The sequence below is a fragment of the Aphelocoma coerulescens genome, chromosome 5, assembly GCF_041296385.1.
Source record: "Aphelocoma coerulescens isolate FSJ_1873_10779 chromosome 5, UR_Acoe_1.0, whole genome shotgun sequence".
NCBI lineage: Eukaryota > Metazoa > Chordata > Aves > Passeriformes > Corvidae > Aphelocoma > Aphelocoma coerulescens.
Window position 1 is genome coordinate 33,234,130 of NC_091019.1, and position 22,419 is coordinate 33,256,548.

The 22,419-nt window shown below is 42.3% G+C and overlaps 1 protein-coding gene and 1 long non-coding RNA gene across 2 annotated transcripts; one reads left to right on the forward strand and one right to left on the reverse strand.

The window, feature by feature from the left end:
- Positions 1 to 170: 170 nt before the first annotated feature.
- Positions 171 to 7,537, forward strand: ERH (ERH mRNA splicing and mitosis factor). The gene is made up of 4 exons (XM_069017597.1): positions 171 to 278; positions 3,290 to 3,377; positions 4,441 to 4,561; positions 7,048 to 7,537. Exons 1-4 carry the CDS (start codon positions 276 to 278, stop codon positions 7,148 to 7,150), a joined length of 315 nt encoding a protein of 104 aa, XP_068873698.1. The 5' UTR covers positions 171 to 275; the 3' UTR covers positions 7,151 to 7,537.
- LOC138111565 (uncharacterized) lies at positions 4,568 to 15,000 on the reverse strand. Its single transcript, XR_011151390.1, has 3 exons — positions 14,865 to 15,000; positions 14,296 to 14,428; positions 4,568 to 6,577 (listed from the first exon to the last, which is right to left on the reverse strand). It is a non-coding gene; the product is annotated as an uncharacterized lncRNA (long non-coding RNA).
- Positions 15,001 to 22,419: the final 7,419 nt, after the last annotated feature.

Sequence of the window (22,419 nt, forward strand, 5' to 3'; positions counted from 1 at the left end):
CGCCCCCGCGCGCTTCCCGGCTCCAAGATGGCGGGCGGGCCCGCGGCCGGCGGTGGGCCGAGAGCGGCTCCCTCAGCAAAGATGGCCGCGCGCCGCGCCCCGCCCCGCCAGCCTGGCCGCCGGCCCTGCGGGCGCGTGCGCGCGAGCGGCGCTCTGGCGCGGGCGGCTCTATGGTGGCGGCCGTTGGCGCGGCGGCGCTTCCGGCGGGCGCGGGGGCCTGTGGGGGATCGCCGCGCGCCACTTCTGCCCGGCGGTGCTGAAGGAGCCGAGCCGCCATGGTGAGAACGGGACGGGACGGGACCGCCGGGCTCCGTGCACACCGCGCCCGCACGGGCAGCCTTCCCCTCCCCTGCCTTCCCTTCCCCCTGGGTCACTGCGGGCGGGAAGGCCGCGGCCGATGGTGCGGGCCCGGGCAGGCGGCAGCACGTTTTGGCGGGGCAGGGCTGGACGGGGCGGGGGCACAAAGGTGGCGGCGGCGCTCGGGGAGCGGCGCGCTGGAGGCTCCCGCCCCCCTTCCCCGGCACCTTCTGACCCTTCTCAGGGCGCTGCTGGAAGAGCAGCGCTTTCCCGCGAATCTCGCCCGTCGACCGAGCCTGTCTTAAATGGCTGATTTGCGCTTTCCATGCTGCTTTCCCTGCTCCTCCCCTCTGCTCGGAGGAGGGAAAGGCGGGAGCTTGCGTTGGTGGGCTGTAGGAATGGCACGCTGAAGCTCAAAGGCCTCCCCATCATGGTCGTTTGATGCGTTCATCTAATAAATTAAGATCTGTTGAAGGAAGCTGTTGCCCTGCGGTGGCAGGGCAGCTGCTTGTCGGTTTGCAGCGAAGTTCCACATCTGCCTGGCACTTGCTCCAAAGCAGTTGGCTTCGGCCATGATGGGCATACAAGCCCTGTGCCTGTCGGCCAGAGTGCCTGGCAGAAGTAACTGCAAGACATTTAGGTGTGTGCAGTGTGCTACTGGTATTTGCATCACTGCACATCTTACCCTTACAATACGTATTTAGCTTCCACTTTTATTGTTTTGGGGCTTTTTTTTTTTTTTTTTTAACGCTTTCCTGTCAGATAGACTACAATTGGTGGAAGCCTCCTTGGGCAGATGCTGCCTAGCTTTTAAGTCTTGCTGGTTTAGCTCTTGGCACTGCCTTAACCAGTTTTACAGGGTTCTGACTTCAGTAACAGGAACAATTTCCAAAGTGCTCTCTAGAAGTTCGAAATTGGTATAATATAAACCATGTGGTGTCTCATTCCATGTCCTGATGAAAAGGAGCCAGTACAACTGTGCTTTTAAGGAAAATGCAAAGATATCTAACTTATGCATCATCATAATAATAAGGGTCCATATTGGGCTTTTCCAGGTAACCTGGTGCTAATGCCAAAAGGTTTATGGATCTTCCCTTGTTTTGGTTTTGTGTCACCTAGGCACACAGGGCAGGTAATAATAGTTGGAGGAGACTTCCCTCAGGCTTCTGAACTTGTCATTCTTTTGTACCTACATGGTATGACAGGAGCAGCAATTTTATCAAATCAATTTTTTTCCCCGTAAAGTAAAATAATGTCAAATTCCCAAAGAAATGTTTGAAAAGCATTAATTCTACAATACACATGATCCAATGGTATCAATTTTAATATTTTTTCTGGGCCATATTACATAGTATCTGAAGTATCTGAAGTCATAAATGGCTTAAAGTCAGAAGCCCAAATTATTTCTGCTGTGAAGTTCTGTGAAGCTTACATGTCTGGCTCACTTATTTTTCCATAATCTGATTATTTGGATAATTTCAGAATTTATACATTTATTTAGCGCTCCTCAGTGATCAGCTAATTAAAATGATAGTGCTGGAAAAATTATTTTATAATAATGTTTGGCAATCGTTTGGACTCCCTGCTAAGACATGCCTGTTCAAGTACAATGCACTTTGGAACAGCCAGATACCAGCCCCCTTTGGGGAATTCCTTTCAAATCTATCATCCTCTGGCATACATGAAAGTGGATTTAAATGATCTACTCTCCTTTGTATGATTTTTGTTGTTACAGTGTGCAGCTCAGAATTCCCCCTTTTTTCCACTTCTGATTAGGAAAAGTCTTGCTCCTTCTTTTGTCTGTGTAACGTTTTCCTGAACGTTGAGACAGAATTTTAAAATCTGTCATGTTGAGACAGAATTTTAAAAACTGAAAACTGTATTCCAAGGATGGGAGTACTGTCACTTGTGGGTTAAGAATTTGTTCTGTTTTGTTTTTTTTTTTCCCTGTAAATCCTAACATTTCTCTTTTCTGTCACTGCGTTTGATGAGCACTGAACTGGTGTCTTCACTGATTTCCAAAGTATGGGTCAGGATTTTTCTGTCAGCAGCTGGTTAAGCCAAATAATGTCTTATCCTGCTATTGCCTCTATGTTGTGTGCTCACCTCATATATTAGCACTGAAAATGTTGGATCCAATTAGCAGCACTGGAAACGGCCATTTGCAGCATGCTTGCAAACTTTCTGTGCTATGCAACCTGTTAATTAGATCACAGATTGTGTACACTTCAAAAATCTTGCTTCTTTGCTCAAGTTACTTGCTCTAGCCAAGTGAAAAATGTTATGGAAATAATGGAAGCCACAGAGTGTACAATCATCTAAGTCTTCCCTGCAGAAGAACAAGCTTATGGACTCCCAACATTTGGAACAGTTTTCTGTGCCATAATTACTGTTTAAGTAAACTCATTGAAGTGTGAAAAACCAGTACATCTGTTTTGCAGGAAATAATCTTGAATGTTAAGTGCAGATTTATCGTATCGTTTGTGCTCCCTTGAAGGTAAATGAGTAACTCAAAATAGCTATTTCTGTTAAAATCTTTAAGGTGAGACTGCCAATGTGGTTAAGTTGGGTCCCCTCCTTGCTCTTTTTTTGGGGCATTGAAAATTTTATTAATAGCTTGCATTTGGAACAAAATATGTAAATGCACTAATGCCACAGCTTTTATACATCAACTTTATTGCTTTGCTTGTCTGTCTAAATAGAAACTATTTCTGTGGTATTTTTTTTAACACAATAGCTGCTTTACTGGTGATTTTACACATTTTGAAGTTCCATAAGGATTGATAGGACTTGTTGGAAACAAAACTTATTAACACAGCTTATATAAATAGTAAATGCTATTTGGAAAAAGTCTGTATCCTTGATTGCTAATCTAATATTTTAGTATTATACTTCTTTTTACTTCTTCTTTCATATAAATAACTTAATTCAAACAAAAATCATTCAAAGTGCAAGTAAACTGTATTTTTTTGGTGTTTGTTTTCTTTTCCAGTCTCACACAATTCTACTTGTCCAGCCTACCAAGAGGCCAGAAGGCAGAACATATGCTGATTATGAATCGGTGAATGAGTGCATGGAAGGTGGGTGGATGCAGACACGGTAGTTAAAAACTGTTGTTAAAACCCTATTTTTGACATATTCACAAACTTAGTAAGAAAATAAGTTACTCTTCATGTTTTTCAAAGGTAATTCACAAAACCCCTCATACTTTTAGTTTACTAATGTTCTAGCAAACTAAAACCTAGTTATTATTTGTTTCTGAAACTTCCTTTTTCTATTAAATGTCTGGTTTTGATTTAACTAGATGAAACCACATCCAGTTTGGGAGAGTAGACAATATTCTTTTTGAGCCCATGCAGATTTCATTGCAGGATCAGCACCTATCAGCACCTCTCATATCTTTTCTTAGCACTATAAAGGAAAGATTGCTACCGGAAATAATATATTAAATAAAGGATTGTATGCAGTTGATACATAATTTGCAGTCTCATGGCACATGTGCCAGAGTAAAGATCCTGTGAGACATTGATACACATAATGAGCATGAAAAGAAGATTGAAATATTAGAGCTATAGTTCACTTAACATTAGTCTTGCAGGAAGTTTTGTGAAGCAAACAAAAGTATAATAAAGACCATGTAAATCTCTGTGCTCACTTTAATATTACATTTTTCTCAAATGTACCTGAATTATTAGTAGGCTAGCTTAAATTTTAAAAAGTGCTTTAAATCTGTATACAGGCTTGTGCTGTCACTCTTACCTCAGTACCCTCTTTGACTCTTGGATCAAGAATGATCATTCTTACAAGTTCTTCTGTTTCTCAGGTGTTTGTGCAGTAGAAGTACATGTTCTAATTGCTGTATTAAAATTAAGCTCCATTGGAGCTTACTGCATGGAAAATTACATATTTGACAGAACTACAACTTTTTCCCCTAGAGGATGAAAACTTTTCTTTCCATGCATCTTACCTGCTCTTATGGTGTTATGTTTCAATGCAAATCACTAGGAACAAAAGAATTTCAACTCTCGGAAATCTGATTGTTTTTATGGTGATAGTCTCTAAACTTTATTTGTGGACCAAGAGCTGAAAAAGTTTCAGCAAACAGTTTTTTAATACTGTGTTGTTAATCTTGTTTCTCTGTAGGAGTCTGTAAAATGTATGAAGAGCATCTGAAGAGAATGAATCCCAACAGTCCATCCATTACATATGATATCAGCCAGTTGTTTGACTTCATTGATGACTTGGCAGACCTCAGCTGTCTTGTGTAAGTTCAGTTGTACAAGTCCATTTCAGTGACTTAGAAAGGTCAGAAGTCTTCCCTCTAAACTCTTTCATGTGAGTTTAACATAATGCTCATTTATGTGGTTTTTGCAGTAACTATAGTGCAGCAGTAGCGCAGCTTCCATAACAAGTTGCCCAATCCAATTAATTGCACAAATATAAGGCATCTCTAAAGAAGGCTTAGAAACTAACAGTTCTTGGGTTCTGTTCACATATAAGCTCACGGCATTTCAAATACTGAAATCCAACTGTTTAATACAGCTGACTATTTTATTACTGCTAGAATCTGTTTAAATTTACCTTTGTGCTGTTGGTCCAGTTCCTCAGGAGGCAGAATGGTTACAGAATTTTTTTCAGCTGAGGCAGTACTAGTGGTGGGGTAGAAGGCTACAGAAGTCCATTGCCGCCAAACATTTGTTCTGATCAAGGTATAGCAAGATGCAAGTTTCTGTAAATGCTGATTACGTGATTAAGGAGCAGGGGAATCCTCTGGAGAGCCCTAGCTAATTGTTAACTTGGTCTTGCGAAAGCATCTCCAGTTCTCATTTGTGTGTCAAAGCTGGGGGCAAGCAATGGTGGTCTTGTGCACTTCCCATTCTGGCTGCACGGTGCAGTCGAGTGTTAGATTTCTCTGGTCAGAACAAAATTTATGTTAGGTTTAGTACTTTCCATACAATAAATTTCAAGGTCATCTTTTGATATGACAGTGGTATCAACTTTGCAGAAATGCTGTAGAAATAAGGATACAAATCTCATATTCAAGTAACAAAAGACAATACCAGAAAATTTTTAAGTGAGACTGTGGTGTAGACATTCCTGCAGCTGCACTGCTGCGGCTGTAATCCCACTGCAAGTACTTGTGTAGCTGTCCAGTGAACAGACTTTCCCAGTTTAAAACACAAAATTATTTTATAAAACCTGAGCATCAGATTGTTTTCCTGTGTATTCTGGTTACTGGTGCTGACTTACTACAAATGCCATTTGCCAAAGTTTTCAGTAGAGCAAATAAAATGAGCTCACAGTTCTGCAGATTTACCTTGTCCCTACATATTCTGACGCATTTGATCTTCAGGTGTTGTAGTGCTGGACTGATGTAATTTGAGAAACAGTTTATCTAACAGACTGAAACTAGACACTTGTTTTAGGAAGTAGCAACTGTTTCCTAGGATAGTTTTGTGCCTTTTTTAATTAGGCTTGTAAAATCAGTGTTGTGCCAAATTCTACTTCAGCTTGCAGTTTTCCACCAGATGGCACACATAGCATAAGGTGTATCAGACATGTCTTGTGTTCACAGAAATTCCTGAAGTACTTGATATCTGCTTTTGCTGTGTTGCATTATGAATGGATTTGGGGATGGAGGATAGAAATCAGTAACTTGTCCTGAAATGAACATTTCTTACACTACACTAGAACTACTGCTGCATGAACATATACTGAAGCTCTTTGGCCTTGATCCAGTTATGCTGGGGTTTAAATAATAAGACTTTTCTTAGAAACAGCACGCTTATGGATTTTTCCTTAGGTAAGAACTATAAATTGTTCTGGAGTGAGTTAACTTGGGATTTTTACTCAGCTTCTTACCACTGACCATCTCACCCTTCTTATCTGATCAGAAACATGTATACCAAGATTTAAAGACTGACCAGGATTTTAGTAGTTCTTGAAACATTCACTGAGAGTACCACCTTCATGAACAAAATATTAGCTTTAATGATTGAGGGAGAAAGGAGGGCATGAGCCTACACAGATAAATTCATGCAGTTTGCTTTCATTTTTCAGTCTCATTCTGTTTTAATTCATCATGCCCTGAGTAACTGAATTCTCTGGCCCATGCTAATGAACTGCTTTTGTCAACTATCCTTGAGTAGCAAAGAAAATGCATCTGTAGGTTCTTGTTTTCAGTTGGCTTTTAATGAAGTGTCCTTGTTAGACATAAGCTTGCCCTCAGTGCCAAGTGGCAAGAATCCTTTGTCATCCATCTGTGAGTCTGCCTTTGCTCCTGGAAAAAATTGATTTTATTAATTTTCAAAAAATTCCAGACAGAAGTTGAACACTTGAAAGCTTAAATAAATCCTTGAAGTAATGTTGAAGAAGTGTTTGACTCATTAGATTGTTTCCTGGTGGAACTATTCTTCTGCATTCTGAGCTCTAGAATACTAAGATTCTCTATTTGTTGTCTCCCTTAAATAATTAAATGCATGAATTTAAATGTGAACACACTGTGATCCACTCACTCAGTAGTCCTTGGAGCATCTAGTTTTGTTTCAGGCTCAGGCTGATCTGCTGGGCAACTGTTTTTGAGAGAACAGGATAATCCATTTGATAAGTGGCAATTCCCACCTACTTCTGATACTGTCTTCTGTACACAACTTTCTGCCTCATACATTTGAGGACAATTAATTGTTTGTGAAATTCTTCTGGTAAACATATTACAGAGCAGACTGACATTGCTTCGTGTTTCCTCTGCAGTTACCGTGCTGATACTCAGACATACCAACCGTACAACAAAGACTGGATAAAGGAGAAGATCTACGTCCTCCTCCGCAGGCAGGCCCAGCAAGCAAGCAAATAATGGGGGCACCATCGTGGCATGGCTTTGGGGAGGGTTTGGACAACAGGTGTGTACAGAGTGTAGTAGTGAACGTTTTGTATTATAGTCATCCTGTTGCCATCTTGATAAACTCGTTAGCCAGGACTGATTGTATTTTTAGAGATACAAGGATTTTGTTGGATTTGACCTTTTTTTCAGTGTAAATGGAGAAGAAAGTACAACATCTTCAGCAGAGTTTTGGGTTTTTTTCCTCCAGTTTGCTAATGGTCCTACCTTATTTGAACCCCTGGGGCTGTTCACATTGTACTTCACCACATTTGCTGTATGTGCCCCTCTGTGGGTTTTTCAACATTCATTTATGTCCTTGAGATGTCTTAATGGGAAATAAAAAACTACCCTTTAGTTAAATTTGAGTGCTCAATTTTGTGGTTCCTGTCAAAAAATACAAATCTTTTTTCTTGTTACCCAAGGGATAGGGCTTCAAAGGTCACATGGACTGAACCAACAGTTGTTTCCTGTATTGCAGACCAGCTCAAATTCTGGCTTAGTCTTTATACTGTTTTCGCTGGGCATCTTTGGGAAACACAGCAAACCTCTTGCACTCTACAGCTGATCTCTCTACAAGGCATTTGTATTCACGTGTGTCTGCTCTGGGATTGGTGATGGATAACAGCAGACTCAATGTATCAAATCACAAGCACTATGAATTAGTCTGCTTACAGCTTCCCCCCAAGAAAGGAACAGGCAAAGCAGATTGTTCCCGTGGGAGTCTGCCCCAAACTTCATTTTCTCTTTACGAAAGATGAGGACTTAACTGTTTGCACACACTGTAAGTTATATCTGCCCCCATCTATCTTGAATGCTGATATTTTTTAATTTTGTTGTACTGAAAAGGTTTGGGTTGGAGGACACATCAGACCAAAAAGTAGAGCAGGTAGAAAAGAAAGGCTGGTTGGTACTCTGTGCCTTTAGAGTTTGCCTGCTATAGGAACAGACTGTACAGATACGCTCAACCAAGAGCAGTTCTGGGATTGACAGAGGAATGCAATTCTCTCCAGCGCACTTAACTTCCTAATACACATCAATAGTTTCTGATGGACCTCACAGCAAATGCACTGGCTGAAAAGAATCTGAGGTTAAAGTGACTGTCTATCATAAAGCTTTAATGAAAATACTTAGGTGATAAGTAATAGCTACTGAAGACTTGCAATCAAATTACTGAAGGGATATAAATTCTTAGAAAGATACTGGGTGAGGGTGTTAAACTTCTCAGCAAAAATACAGGTTGGAGATTAGCTCTAGAATTATAGTGACCAAGAACAAATTCAATCTGCTAACATCAAAACATGCCTCCTTTATAATGAATAGTGATTTTCAAAACATAGTAGGTCAGAAGTATATTAATCCCCTTAAGGTTAATTTAAATCTGTAAATACTTTGGCATGTAAATTTTATATCCAGCTTGACACAGTAAGTAATACTTAGAAAATTCACAGTTGCCCCTATAATAACATTCAGGTTTAATACAAGCAACATTATTGAAACAGCTTTTCTAGTTTATCCTCCTGAATAGCACATACTAAAATAACATGTTTGAGGTTAACTTCAATTTTTTTTTTTTGGTAAAAATTCTAATATTGTCATGGATGCAATTTTGCAGTCTTTAAATGAAGCCAAATAAACATTTACCTCATTCTGTGGACTTGTTTTCAATTAAAGGAAAACCAGCAATGTGGTCTCTTTCCTTACTGTGAAAAGCACAAAGGAGTATGCTGAATCTTTAGTAATCAGGCATTAGAACACAGCACAGCTCTTCCTTCCAAAGTACCTTAAGTTTGGTCTGTTTGTAAAAAATCTTCCTTGATTTTGGCTCTACTATAATAACTGTGCAAACTCAGACCAGCAAACAAGTATAAAATACAAATTTCTTACATTAGAGCAGAAAATAGGAAGAAGGTACTTTACAGCAGGTGGTAATTAACCTTTCTGCCTTTTGAAAGGGACTTTGTGAAGGTATGTTTTTTAGTGTTTTAGAAAGCAGAAGGCTTGCAAGCTTTAACTTCAACGTCAGTTCACTTTTTTTTTTAAAGCATACAAACTGCTATGGTCATTTCAGTAATTGAAGTTTTCACAGAATTGGAAAATGCAAGTAAAAGGTCATCTGGAGCCAGATTTCACCTTCTGCTGATAGAAAAGTGTGGTCTATAGATCACTTTAGGAGAAGGGATTTGGGCATCATCTCTTTTCCCCCTTTTCACTCAGCTGCCAGTCTTTTTTTCTGAAATAAGCTACTGGTTAAAACTCTAGTGTGTAGTTCTTGAGCTACTGTTTTCCATAGTCCTTCAGTGCATTTTACTTGATTAACTATTAAGAAAACAACAGGTTTGTTGCTTAGCTGAGCAGCTGACCAAATACACTGAAAGGAAGAAAGAATGCTACAGTATCTGATGTGCAACAAGGTAGAAAGAAGAGTATGGAAAGTTGTCTTGTCTCCCGCTAACCACTGCCTTCAGAAATTTAGTGAAGAGGGTTATGAGCACTTGGAAACTTACTGCATGCTAGAAGACTGGCACTCTAGTAATGCAGTCTGCTCTAGCAGGCCATGAAAAGTGACTCCTCACTTTGCTTCTTGGCTCCTACTGAGTAATGGATGACAGCAGGGCATGTAGTACCTTCTGCAGTTGCACTTGTCCTCAGAGGCATCAGCACTTTGATAGCAAGATACTGATAATTGCCCAAGTTCAGCCACTACAAAAGTGAGGTTCAGTAGCAGCATTTTGCAAGTAAAGCCATAAAAAAATGGCATGATTATAGACAGTATGTCAAAAAAGAATCTGTCATCCCATGTATGCTTTGCCTGCAGCAAATTGTCTGGTGCTTCTTACATAAGGATCGGTACAAGTAACTGTGCTGGTCATGCCTGCTACAGCGTGGCAGTAAATGATAAAGGAAATTATTTTGGCTGCTTCTGCAGGAGAGTGCTGCAGTATTTTAAAACAGGGATTAAGAATGGAATCCAGAGACCTAGTATTTCAAAGTGCATGAAAATACTTAATTTTTTTAAAAGCAAGTCCATATGGAAGCCTAGCCTCAGACCAAGGAGCTGTATAAGCCCTCATCTATTTGCCAGGATTGCAGAGCAACTGAGGTGCTTGCCTGACTTCTGCTTGCCTTGTGGAGCCATAAGCCATGCTGCTTCTTTGCTAATCACAGACTTGGGAAGTCCTCCCAAAGTTTCTGGACTGCCTGCCATGGACTTCAAGCTGAGGTATGACCAGACTGGTACAACTCATTTCCTGGCATGGCTATTCACTAAGTAAATAGTAGACTGAAGTTATGTGAGATGGCTGAGCTGATCTCAGTTCAGCTGAGCTGATCAACAGTTTCCTGCTGTTGAAAGGCATAATGCTACTTCACACAATGTACAAAAGAGATACTGGGTATTGTGGGGAAGGGGAGAACAGGACTGCTAGTCAGCACGAACAAGCAGAGCAGCTGGTCACTTAAAAAACCAAAAACTACCTGATATTTTGAGAACAAGGACAAGCACGGTAGATAAATGGGTGTATATATAAAGCACCCATTTATCTACCATTGCAAGCTCCTGCCAGTCAGTAATGCACTGGGTCAGGGAGTAATCCTATTAAGATTAGAATTTGAGTTGTGTTTGACACCACAGTAATAACAGGATCACTCTTACAGGAATCCCGCTCTGCAGCCTCTGTCAGTATGCTGAAGGAGAATGGTGAAAAGCAAAACTGAGTTTGCATTCCTGCTCTGAGGGTGAAATAAGCTAGGTGGTTAAAATACTTGTCTACTGTTACTGCGATCATCATGTTCTTTTAAAATGGACTGAAATCTTGACATCCATCAGAATGCATTATAAGCACAGCAGGAAAGTAGCCTCATTTCTAGATCAGTCTGTTCTTGTGCTTATCAGCACTGTCAACGTACAGTGGAGAAAACAAATAGTAGTCAAGACCACCTTGTTATCTTCCTTAGTAACTAACAAACCTGTTAACAGCAAGAGGAGATGTGACTACCCACAGTATTTTTAAGGTTGAAAGAACTACCAGATTTTTCGCTTGCATTAGAAAAGGGTAAGTTGCAAAGTTGCTGGTTGGGTTCTTATTACCATATGCCAAGCAATTTGTAGTGGTTCATGATGCACTGAAAGCAAGGATGCTTCTTAGGAAAACTTGCTGTCAGAGGGAAGAGGGGAAAGCTCCAGCTGCTTGACTTTAGAATATATAAACAGTTACATACATTTGCAATCCCCACTGAGTAAGGGTCTGATGGTGCTGGAACTCTGCTACGCTGAAAAGTCAAGCCATCAAACAAGCTAATAAACAGAAACATCAAGGGTAGCTGGGTTACAAGTGCAAAATAATTAAAACCTCCCGTTTTTTCAATTGCTATGAAACTGATGTTTTCTAGACCCTGGTGAGCATCGAAAGAAATTGTTTTACCATTATCATACATTGAGGGGGGCAGGGAGTTTAAGTTAGCAGTTCTCCAGCAGAAGATGGCCTGTGGGTGAGGCTAGAGATTCTCAGCCTCAGTGAGCATCTAAGCCACTCACATTAGGTACCCACTTGCCTTTAAAGTCTGAAAGTTTTGACTTCAATATTTGTGTCAAGGTAAAATGATAAATAATTTGTACTAGCTATAGATAATAGGCAAGGGTACATCTGTTAAAATAGAAAATTATTTTGCACCTCTGTCATACTAGTCAATTCCCTCAGGTTTTCTACACCAAGTATATTGTCTGCTATAACATTACTTAGTGTTGCCCAAATACAACCTACCATTCATGGAAACAGCAGGGGAATGAATCTGCCACTGAAACTCACTGAATGGAGATGCTCAGCTTTGCACAGTACAAGGCAGCTCTCTTGTTATCATCCATTAATACATGCTTCTTCCTCACTATGTCTGAAAAGGATTAAAGTAAAACCTGTCTTGATTTGTTACAGGAAAACACTAGATTCTAGGAATTAGTTTTCTCATTACTGTAATCCTAACTATGCCTGTAGGAACCGTTTATCTGGATGAAGTTTGGGCATAGCTCCAGTTCATAGGTTCTATTCAAACTCTTTGTGCTGAGTTTGCAATGACACACAAGTAAAACTTGCATGCTGCATGTGCCTGCTCAGTCCCATTCCTGGTGAGCATTAGCAAGGGTTTTGTTACCAATTTTGTACAAACCCGAGTCATCTGCTGGTACACCCCCTGCAGTGTCTCCACAGTCCCCAACCAAGACTGTTACTATGGACTGTTGTGTGTATCAGTGACATACACACATCTTCTAGAACCCTGCAGCTGCTGCCTGCCTTGTGTTTGTGCCACGTAAGTCAACAAGACCCACATAAGTGAAACATTTGGCAGTGTACTTAGAGGCTGTTGTGTCTGGGCTCTACCACTGACTACGTCTGACACTTGTATTGCCCAGATCTATAATGCACTGGTGCTTCCATCTAGTGTATTTAATTCCTGCTTCTGCATCACTTCATTAACTGTGTGGGAAACAGGCTCCTAAATTTAAATTATCTTCTTAGTTGCAGTGAGCATCAGGTTACACACACACACACACACACACACACACACACCACAAACCTGCTGCCTTGAAAGGATGGGGAATATCCATCCTTGAAGATGTTCAAGACCTGACTGGACACAGCACTGATCTGGTTAAACCCGTTAGACCCACTCTGGGCAGGATTTGGCTAGATGACTTCTGGACCTCTCTTCCAACCTAAATTATCCATCATTCTATTGGAGTCACTACTAGAAAATCCCAAATCATGAAAAATGGGAAATGTGAATCCCTACTCTGACCAGTTTCATACAGCTGCTTGAACTCAGTGTTCCCCAGGCCACTGAGGACTGTGCTGAAAATGGCAGGCCATCATGTATCCATGAGTGGATTTGGGTGACACAAGACTAGCACTCACCAGGCTACAGGAAGTGCAACTGCTCCCCAGTGATAAAGACAGCATGCAGAACAGTCAAATTTGATTTTGTTCTCATGTTCTCTTTGTATGAATGAAGACGGTTCACACAGGACAGAGAATAATGCCTTGTCATAGAGGTTTAGCCCCTAGAGGTCAGCAGACTTGCCACCCAGATGCAACCCTCCATACTCCCCACACCTTTCCAGCCCTCAAGTAAAAGAAGAAAAAAAAAAAAGAGATAAAAGGCCTCAGAAATCTGTGATGCAGAGTTAGAGAAAGCTCAGAGACATTGCAAAATGCCAGGGGAAGGTAAGAAGCAGACCATACATGGCAATGGAGAAAAAAGCAATTGCACCTGTGCTTCCACCCCAACCCCCTGCTAATATCATCAGAGGCAAAGGCATCTTCATGCAGTACCAAGTAATGTACTTGCAAGGGAAAGTGGAAAGTCAGTGCTGCCAGGACTAAACATAAACTTTGTTTCACATTTCTTTTTTAACCATGTCTATTTTCAGGTTTAAGAAGGAAATGAGGGGCAAGGGGGAATTTCTTTCTCTCTCAATACATTAACTTGGTCTCTAAGGGAATTCTTAGCTTGTACATCTATTCCAGTAACCAGAATGTAGCAAGCAGAGTCAGTGTTCAAATCTTCTCTTCAGAGTGCATTTCTAAAATCCAGATGTTTCTTCTCCATCCTCATGGTCTCTAGAAATTTAGCCAGTGCCAAACCAGTGCTGCTTTCCTTGCCTGGCTTGCAATGGTCTTCTAGAACACATTACTCAGCTCATTAGTATCCTTCTAAATTCTGGGTCAAGTGAGTTTAATTTCAATTTCTATCTACTTTATGTTTGTCTCCTGCTAATCCTAGCAGTTTTCTGCATGCTTTCCTGTCTAAGTTTGTCTTTGAACCTAGTTCAATGAAATAACTGCACCTGCAGCTCTCAATGAAGATTACCAGTCTTTCATACTATGGTAACGATACTGCCTTAGTCTTAACCAGGAATGATCATTTAATGGTCTCTAAAATTGCATGGGGTTTTTTTGTGTTTACAACACAACTGTTCGGTGATCACTCAGTGCACCCTCTATTCCTTGCCTCTATCATCTCCAAAAAGCACTCATTATTCATACAAAATCGAGTAACTTTAACCAGAAATCTTGAGAAAGAAACACACAAGGATAACCGAGTATTTGATCTTAATGAGGACTCACCTCAAATATTCCAGGGAACTCAAAGCTTGTCTGAAATAAGCAGAGTAGGAGCTACATTTAACTGTGTTGCTCTGTTTCTTGGAAGAAAGGCACCCAGATCAGGTCAGCCATAGCTCCAGGAGGTATTTCCCTTCTGAAAAGTCCAAGGAAAACCAGGCATCTCCCTCCATCATGTAATTAATGGACTAAATATTTTGGTAGCATGTTGCATTACCTAGGCAGATCTCTACTCAGTGTGCTGGCTTCACTCCCTGTCTCACTCCTCAGACCTCCTTCTCCCTGGGTAGAGGACACCTAGACAGCTCACTTAGAGCCCACATGCCTTTTATGGGGGAATAGCAGCCAGCAGAATTTTTATCAGCCTTCACCTGCCCCCAAACACACCTCAAATAACACATTCTAAGCTTCATAAATCTGATTTCTCTGTTTAAACTATTTCTATAGAAAATTCATTGCTACCTCCAGGCATGCTGTCTTTAGAAGTTAGACATCACTCCAACCTAGTTGCAGGGAGAATAGAGGTCCAGCCTCAACGTATTTGACACATAATTCAGATGGAAAAAATTTACCTGTGTGTCTAGCCCAGACTCTCCTTTAGCTCCAAGAGCAAAATGCAGATCCCAGCCCAATGCCAGCTAAGCAGCTTAATGCTAAGCACTTCGGTGCAGTTCCCCCTTTTCCCTCCTCACACATGCATCCACTTAACGGATACCTCCTGCTCTACCTTTGTCAAAAACATGACACTCACCCTCACTAGCGGTAAGTAGCGCTAATTAGTGAATGCAGAGGATCCTCAGAGAATGGAAACACGCCCTCTTCCTATTTACTTAGATAAACCTTATAAAGAGAAATCCATGGTGGCTGTTAAACGCACAGATGTCAGCCCTGGCTCAGGGTGTCAGTGCATCAGAAGTAACTGAGGGCCCTGAGAGTGTTTTGGGAGAGGACCACCATGCCATCCCCTGTTCTTGCCCTTTTCCCTAGACACTTGGTGTAGGTTATTGACAGAAGCTGGCTAATGGGCTTTGTGGCACTTGTATCTGATCAGATACACAGAGGAACTCTACTGTTGGGGGGGTTTCTTGGCTTTTTTTGTTTACTTGGCAAACATCTCCCGCAGATATTTTGCAGAGAAGATGAAAGGGTATATGCAAACCTAAGGTCGAAAAATAGTGGGGTTTTCCACATATTTTCCTCGTTGTTTCCACAAATTTGATGTTTTGGGCATGGTGTCCTGAGAATGAGAGAACTGGAGACAACGTAACTCTAACTGATACTGTTTAGGAGCTGTTTACTCATGGGCTTCATGGAAACTCAGAAAATACTTGCCCAGAACACAAGTGGTGCAAAAAATTAGTTGAAATATATACTTCATGGCACTGGGTGGTTTTTAAAGTAACCCTTAACATGGCAGATAACTTTTTTTTGTAAACTTAAATGTAATTAATAATACTGATTTAGCCACATCCGCATTTCTTTGAAGTCTAATGCTTCAGCACTCTTGCAATTACTTTACTCCAGATGAGTTCTGAGGCCTTGGCAATTGCTTGCTGCTGCTATTTTGATCCCATGCCCTAGGAGTATAAACTTAGTTATAGAAACTCCATCTGAGTCCATTTAATGAACTACATGAATCAGAGACCTGCAATAAAGCCCAATTAGAAATCAGTGCACAGGGAGTATTGATCTCCTTAAAACCTTTTACAGCTTTCAGGATCTGCCTGGTCACTCATCACTGCTGCAGGCACTCGGCCTTTCCTGCTAGTTCTCTTTCACTTGCTTGCTAGGATTATGGTCAGATTAAGATGTGATTGAACAGATCAGCTGGTGGGGACCCTGGGGTATGAGGGAGAGCCTCCAAATAACCCTTCTCACACATGTTCACAGTCCTCTAAATCAGGTTGTATTACTAACTCAGAGGGAATTTCTACAGCAGTGCTTGTTTCTCCTCTGAGCAACACCAAAAAAACCCTCTGAGATTTTATCATCCTTTTCACTAATGAACATGGTGTCTGGAGGCTCTGAGTTCACAGATGACAGCATTACCATGCACAGCACACCCATGAAAGAAAGAGTCCTGTGAACTCCCCTCACTCAAGACTGTCAGCCTTGTTTGAAGTACATTATAAGATAAGAACCCCTGTGGTAATGAAGCACACATTATTCAAATGAGACATTTGAATAAGAAGTTTAAGAAGTGTGCATTAAGAGGGATGTGTGGCATCCTAGCCAAAACACTACTCGAAGTCAGATGATTTCAGGCTGTTCTCCAGGCTGTACCCCAGATGATGTATGGTGTCCAGAAACCCATGTTCAAAGGGTGTAGGTGGGATTTGAACCGTTTGTATCATTAGATTTTTGGAATTATAAAAGTCTCTGTTCAGTTGTTGTCCAAAGCTGGATACACCTCAGATATGCACATTTCAGCCTTCACAATTCAGGATCCGCTTCAACACCCACACAGAAGCACTCTAGTCTCAGCTGTGTTCAGACCACCTGCATGAGTAAGTGCTAAGGGAACCCAGAAACAAAGTGTTCCTCTATTTTGCTTGATTTGATAAGCTTCTCCAAACACAGCCATTGCAAATAAATGAAAGACAAGAGTCACAGCTTCTTCTATTTAACCAAGCTGTATAGGCTTGTCTGGGGCTGGCAAGAGGGATTAGAGGACAAAACACTGAATGTCTTATGATGAGGCTCTTTTAAAATACTTGGTATGGAATATCTGAGGATGACCTGCACCAGAGGGAAAGTAATTATCATTTTCTAGTAGCAGCTGGAGTATTTACAGGAAGGTCTTGCATTCCAGGCACTGTTTATGAGCTTGAAATTAAATAGTTGCATAAAAATGCAAATTAATTCCTGAAGCAATCTCGGGCTTCAGGCCTTGCTCCAGAGACTGAAAGCTCTTCAACCACTGGGTTAGAATTATATACCCTTTGTTCAAATCAAGCTTTACTATCATGAGAAGTCCAAAGTGGAACAGCTTTAGCAGGCAGAGCTAAGAACAGCTGCAAGGTTGAGAAACCCCGGGTTCCCAAAGAGTCTGTTCCTTCTCTGATATATTGCATTGCTACAAGGATGGGAGTGATTCCTGACAGCCAATGAGGTACAGTGAGCAGACCCCTCCTATGGATTTCCCCTAGCAGGACTCTCTGCTCAGGGTGGGAAAGCCACTGCACAAGCCTTGTGGCAGCCCTGGGGGATTCATAGTTCAGCATATGCGACCGATGTCCCTGGACAAATGGGGCTCCAGCTGTGCTGGCAGCTGCTGGTCCTGCCAAGGGCTCTTGGATGCTGCAGGCAGCCACCAGTGACCCAGCTGTGTCCTGTTCTAACCTGGGAAAGAGAAGCTGCAAAGACAGGTAGAAGCTAACTTTTCTGCAACCCTGGTGCTCTGGGCTAAACTCATCTCTGATTTGGGTACCTGGCTTACACTGGTGCCAGGCTGGTGTAGTTCACTGGCACTATTTATTTTTATTTTTAATAAGATCAAAATCAAACTGGGAGGGGAGAAATGGAAGAGTTTCCAAGAAATACAGACCTCTTCCCTCTCAGGACAAAGGATTTGTGCTCTAGAAGCTTTCTCAGACTCTTCAGCATAAACTCAGTACCTGACAAACTCCTGCCATGGAAGTTTAGAGTAAACAGAGGTGATGTGTGACACATTAAATGTTGCTAATGAGCATCAGGTGTTCGCAGGGAAAAATGGTTTCTCGTCTTAGATATGGTAATTATTTTAAAGATCTATTTAGCATTTAGATTGCTTGAGGGGAAAAGAGCTTGGAAGAGTTGATTGCCTTGAAAAATGCTCCAGTACCAAGTGTGTCTCTTTGAACATGGCTTTCATCTCCGCAGAAAGCAAGCAGAGGTGACACAGCTTGGGGTAATTAGAGGGACTTTGACATCATTGGTTGTCCTTTTAAACAGCGTTATAGCGCGCAGCCTACAGTTAAAGAACCGTTTAAGAGAGATAAAATACAAAAGATTGAACAATCTGCACTGAAGCCTTGAGAGGAGCTGTGAAAGAACCACCTTGAACCTTCGCACTCCGTAATTCCACCCCAAGCAGAAGATCACTTGGTACGCTTTTAGACTTAGCTACATCTGTTGCATTTTTAATTCTCCATTTCCATCAATATCATGAGATCTCACTCGCTGAGTGTTTTACACTAAACAAAACTCCTGGAGGTACAGGCTCCATGAAAATCCCATATACGGCAGGAGATAAGAGCCGGGAACCCGACTCCCCTGTGGCAGCTGAATATCTCCACCCACAATCAGGCTGCACTGTGCTAGCCTGTGCCAGTAAGCCTGGTCTAGGGCATGGATTAAAACTACTCAGGCCAAAAGGACTAAGCAGCCTGCAAGCCTAATACATCAGGCTGAGCAAACCTGGCAATTCCTGTAGTAGAGAACAACTCTCTACTGCAATTTGCTACTTTTCCTCAAAAATCTGAGAAATGGCCTGAATAAAATGACTTCTGCCTGAAATAGATCCCTCCACACCTGAGTCACTGAAACACCACTGGCATGCTCCCCACCGTGCAGCATGCTGAGCAGCAGAGGCAGTCCAGGTGACAAGCCAGCATAGTCAAGCCTTTATCTACAGCTGTACTAAGATGTTCTTAATGGGCAGAAGTATCAGTGTATTAAGCAATATTGCAGATTAACAACTTGAGATAGGTAGGGTTTTTCAGAAGGGAACTGATGCTGGACACTGAGGGAGGATCTGTAAAGAGCATCCCCTGATCATGGCCAGTACAGAAGGCAGACCCTATTCAAGCATTAGCTGTATTTCTCTCCTTCCTAGTAGCCCCTTCAAGATTTATATTACCAGTTTCCCTGTGTCTGCTGCTGAAGAAATACCAAGCAGGATAACCACCAATCTGCCTTCTAGCTCTCAATCTCACACCTGCCTTTGTCCAGCTCTTTATTGCTGCTTCTGCCACAAAGCCAAGTGACTGCCCAGCAGCATTCTCTCAGCCATTCACATTTCTTGAAGCCAATAATTTTAAAATTCACAAACAGAAATTTAGTTCAAGCAGGAACAATTCAGACCAAGTCTGTTTCCCAAATCTCACAAGTGTATGCTCTAATGAATAACATCCACACAACGCTGCAAAATGAGAAAGAAAAATGCAGCAGTGAGGAGAAAGCCCAGTGTCAGTTTCTGCTAAGAAGAATGTTTCTCTGTTCAGTCTCCTCACCCATAAAATCTGCTCAAAGACCTGAAAGGAGGAAATCAGATGTAAGTGAAGGTGATAGCAGAACACACAAGGACTAAATAGAGCAAGAATTTCATCCTTGGGCCGGCAAGGCCATAGGTGTAGGTGCACACACCAGCTGCAGGGTGGTCACTGCTGTAGTGGGCACAGCAAAGGGATCAGACAGGCAAAATGCCCCAGCAGCAGCACGGTGGCCCCAGCAGCTTGTACAGCCCAGCCTGAGCTCCAGGCAGTGCCAGCTGCGGTGCAAGTAAGTGCTGAGCCTGATGCCTGAGGGAGGGCTTCCTTTTTTCACGCTGCACCACAAGCACAGAGAACTCAGACACTGATCAAGAAAGGAAACAAGTCAACAAAGAACTAAATGACTCACAGGAGAGGCTTTATTAGGAAATAGCAATAACAAAAACGGGTCCTATTTTCCTAGATGGCTGAATTCAAGTTCACTTCATGTTGTTGTGTTGGGATGATGTGACTGGTTTGCAGTCACTGGGGATCATGGCTGACAGCAGAACACATTCCTTTTGCTCTGCCCCTGGTAAGATGAGGCAAAACTCAGAATTAAGTGTCCCTATTTATGTTCTCCCCCCTGAAGTTCCAGCTGCAGTACTGAAGGCTCTTGAGTTTATTTTAAAAGGGAAGGAATCACTGAGATGAGGGGTGGAAAAGATCTAGTTCAGTCCTGGCCAGCCTTGGACTGTCTGATCCTCACTGAAATCCAGAGAAACAAGACTCAAGAAACAATGTTCAGAGACAGCAAGGAGAGAAGCAGGTGGGTGCAAGACTGGGCTGAGACATCAGCCTCAGCTCACCCCAGTGCCCCACTTTCTGCTGCAGCCTGAGATATAGACACCCTCACACCAGCACACCCTGCTGCTAGCAGCGTAACATCCCTTCAGAAAGTCACAGTCTGAGCATGTTCTTCCAAGTCCTGGCTGGCTGGCACAGGCCAAGCTGTCTCCTGAAATGGAAATGGGACAGCTTGCAGAAGGCCTGGGGGCAGCTGACACTAGAAACAAGAGACAGGTCTGTGTTGTCCTCAGAGCCTGACCCAACAGTCTTGTCCTAGAAACACCCCCAGCCATTTCAGGAAGAGTCCTACTCCTTTCACATCTCTTTCTTCTTCACCCTGTTGCTCTACTAACAATTGGGCTGAAAGGCACCCATCAAGCTTCTTCCCATTTTCCCTACGATGGAAACTATAGCCACATTTGAGTGTCCTCATACCTATTTCAGCACTTCCACTGCTTTTTCTGCTTACCACAGCAGTGGGAACAACACTGCATCTCTTCAGCAAGGGTGAGACTCAAACCATCCCCTTCAAAACATACCAGCATTGACACGATTTCTCGTTTGCCCTCATTATATGTTGGGAGGACTGGGAAACAAGCTGTTTTGGTGGGTAAAGAAATTCACACAAACTCTGAACCATAAAATATGTCATCTCTTCAAATAAACTGTTCTGCATACTTTGTATGCAGCTGTCCCACTTTGTTGGGGGCACTTCCAAAATAGAGCTATACTGCAGAACCAGCTCTGGTCACCCAGCTGCTGAAGGGAAGCCAACAGGAGACAGCAGCAGGTGTACAGGTTAGAACTAAACAACCACCAGGAGACCCCATGGCAGTCCCAAGGGGCAGTAACATGAAATGCCAGTGCAAGAGGGGAAAAGGGACCTCAAGAGCTGGGATGAAGCATGGGAGAGCTCACAATCACCTTGGCAGGCAACAGCTACTGTGCTTACAAGGAACTCAGGCTGCTTGAGAAGAGCATATTGAGATCCACCCATCAGTTGAGACTGAGATGGGGAAGGGTAAAGCAGCCTTGCACTCTTCAACACAAAATTCAGGAGGAAGAGCCATTGAGAAAAGTAAGTAGACAGATCTGGAGGTGCAGAGGGATTTACAGGTGGCCTTTTGGGTCAGTGAACCCATTTTGTTCACTTTATGCTCATGAATTTGTGCATCCCCCAGGCACTGGCCAGCTCATCACCCACCACACCACTGCTGTTGCTACTGCCAAGCTCAGCCCTGCTGCAGGCAATGGTAAGCTGTACTAGTTTCCATGGAAATCAAAGAGAGAGAAGCTAGTTTCCACCAAAATCACATTAAAAACACATTTTTGTCCCAAGTGGATTATTTTGTTATCTTTTCTCTTGTTCTTTTTTTTTTTTTCCTACCATGCAGTACAGATGAAGCAGAATTTATTTTAATGACTCAGATTTGTAAAGCACAAGTTTCATCAATAGGTCAGAAGCTGCTATTTCCATTCAGATGGGATGTCTCAAAAAAAGGCAAGCCTGAACACTTCCCAGTGTCATTTTCAGCAAAGAAATACTACCTCATTCTGGCCTGATTTTAGTGACTGGTCAGTCACTGGTGAGATTTAAGCAGCATTTCTCAAAACAGATGTAGATCAGTCAAAAAAGCAAAAAGTTGTTCACTTCCCTCCTGTCCCCAGGAGTCCCTGTCCCAGTGGCTCCTTTGCAACATGCCACAGCAAAGAAATATTCTTTAACACAGCTCTGGACTGTACCACAGCTGTTTGCAAAACGCCTTACAGAAACAAAGCCTAGAAATGGGGATGGCTGCTACCTTGCACCCCAGCTGGGAGAGTGACAGAAGGGCAATGCCTCCTGTCCACACATGGGCACAGAGTTCTCCACTGGAGAAGCAGAGCCAGAAGTCCAGCATGCTGCAAATATCCTGTTTATTTTCACAGGGCACTGTACTGCTAATTTTTTGCTACTATAGCAGCAAAACAAACACACTGAAAACAAGTTTTGTTTCAGGTAGATGTAAACATCTAATTTCAATATTTGCAGTTCTCCAGGGCTTCTCTGGTTCTGTTTAGAGTTCTCACAAGCCATGATGAAGGAATGAATCTTAGGCCCCCTAAA

What these genes read in the sequence shown, in the direction of transcription:
- ERH (XM_069017597.1), top strand. An exon ending in GGTGAATGAGTGCATGGAAG is followed by an intron (nt 3,378 to 4,440) that starts GTGGGTGGATGC and finishes GTTTCTCTGTAG; the next exon opens with GAGTCTGTAAAATGTATGAA. An exon ending in GCAGACCTCAGCTGTCTTGT is followed by an intron (nt 4,562 to 7,047) that starts GTAAGTTCAGTT and finishes TTTCCTCTGCAG; the next exon opens with TTACCGTGCTGATACTCAGA.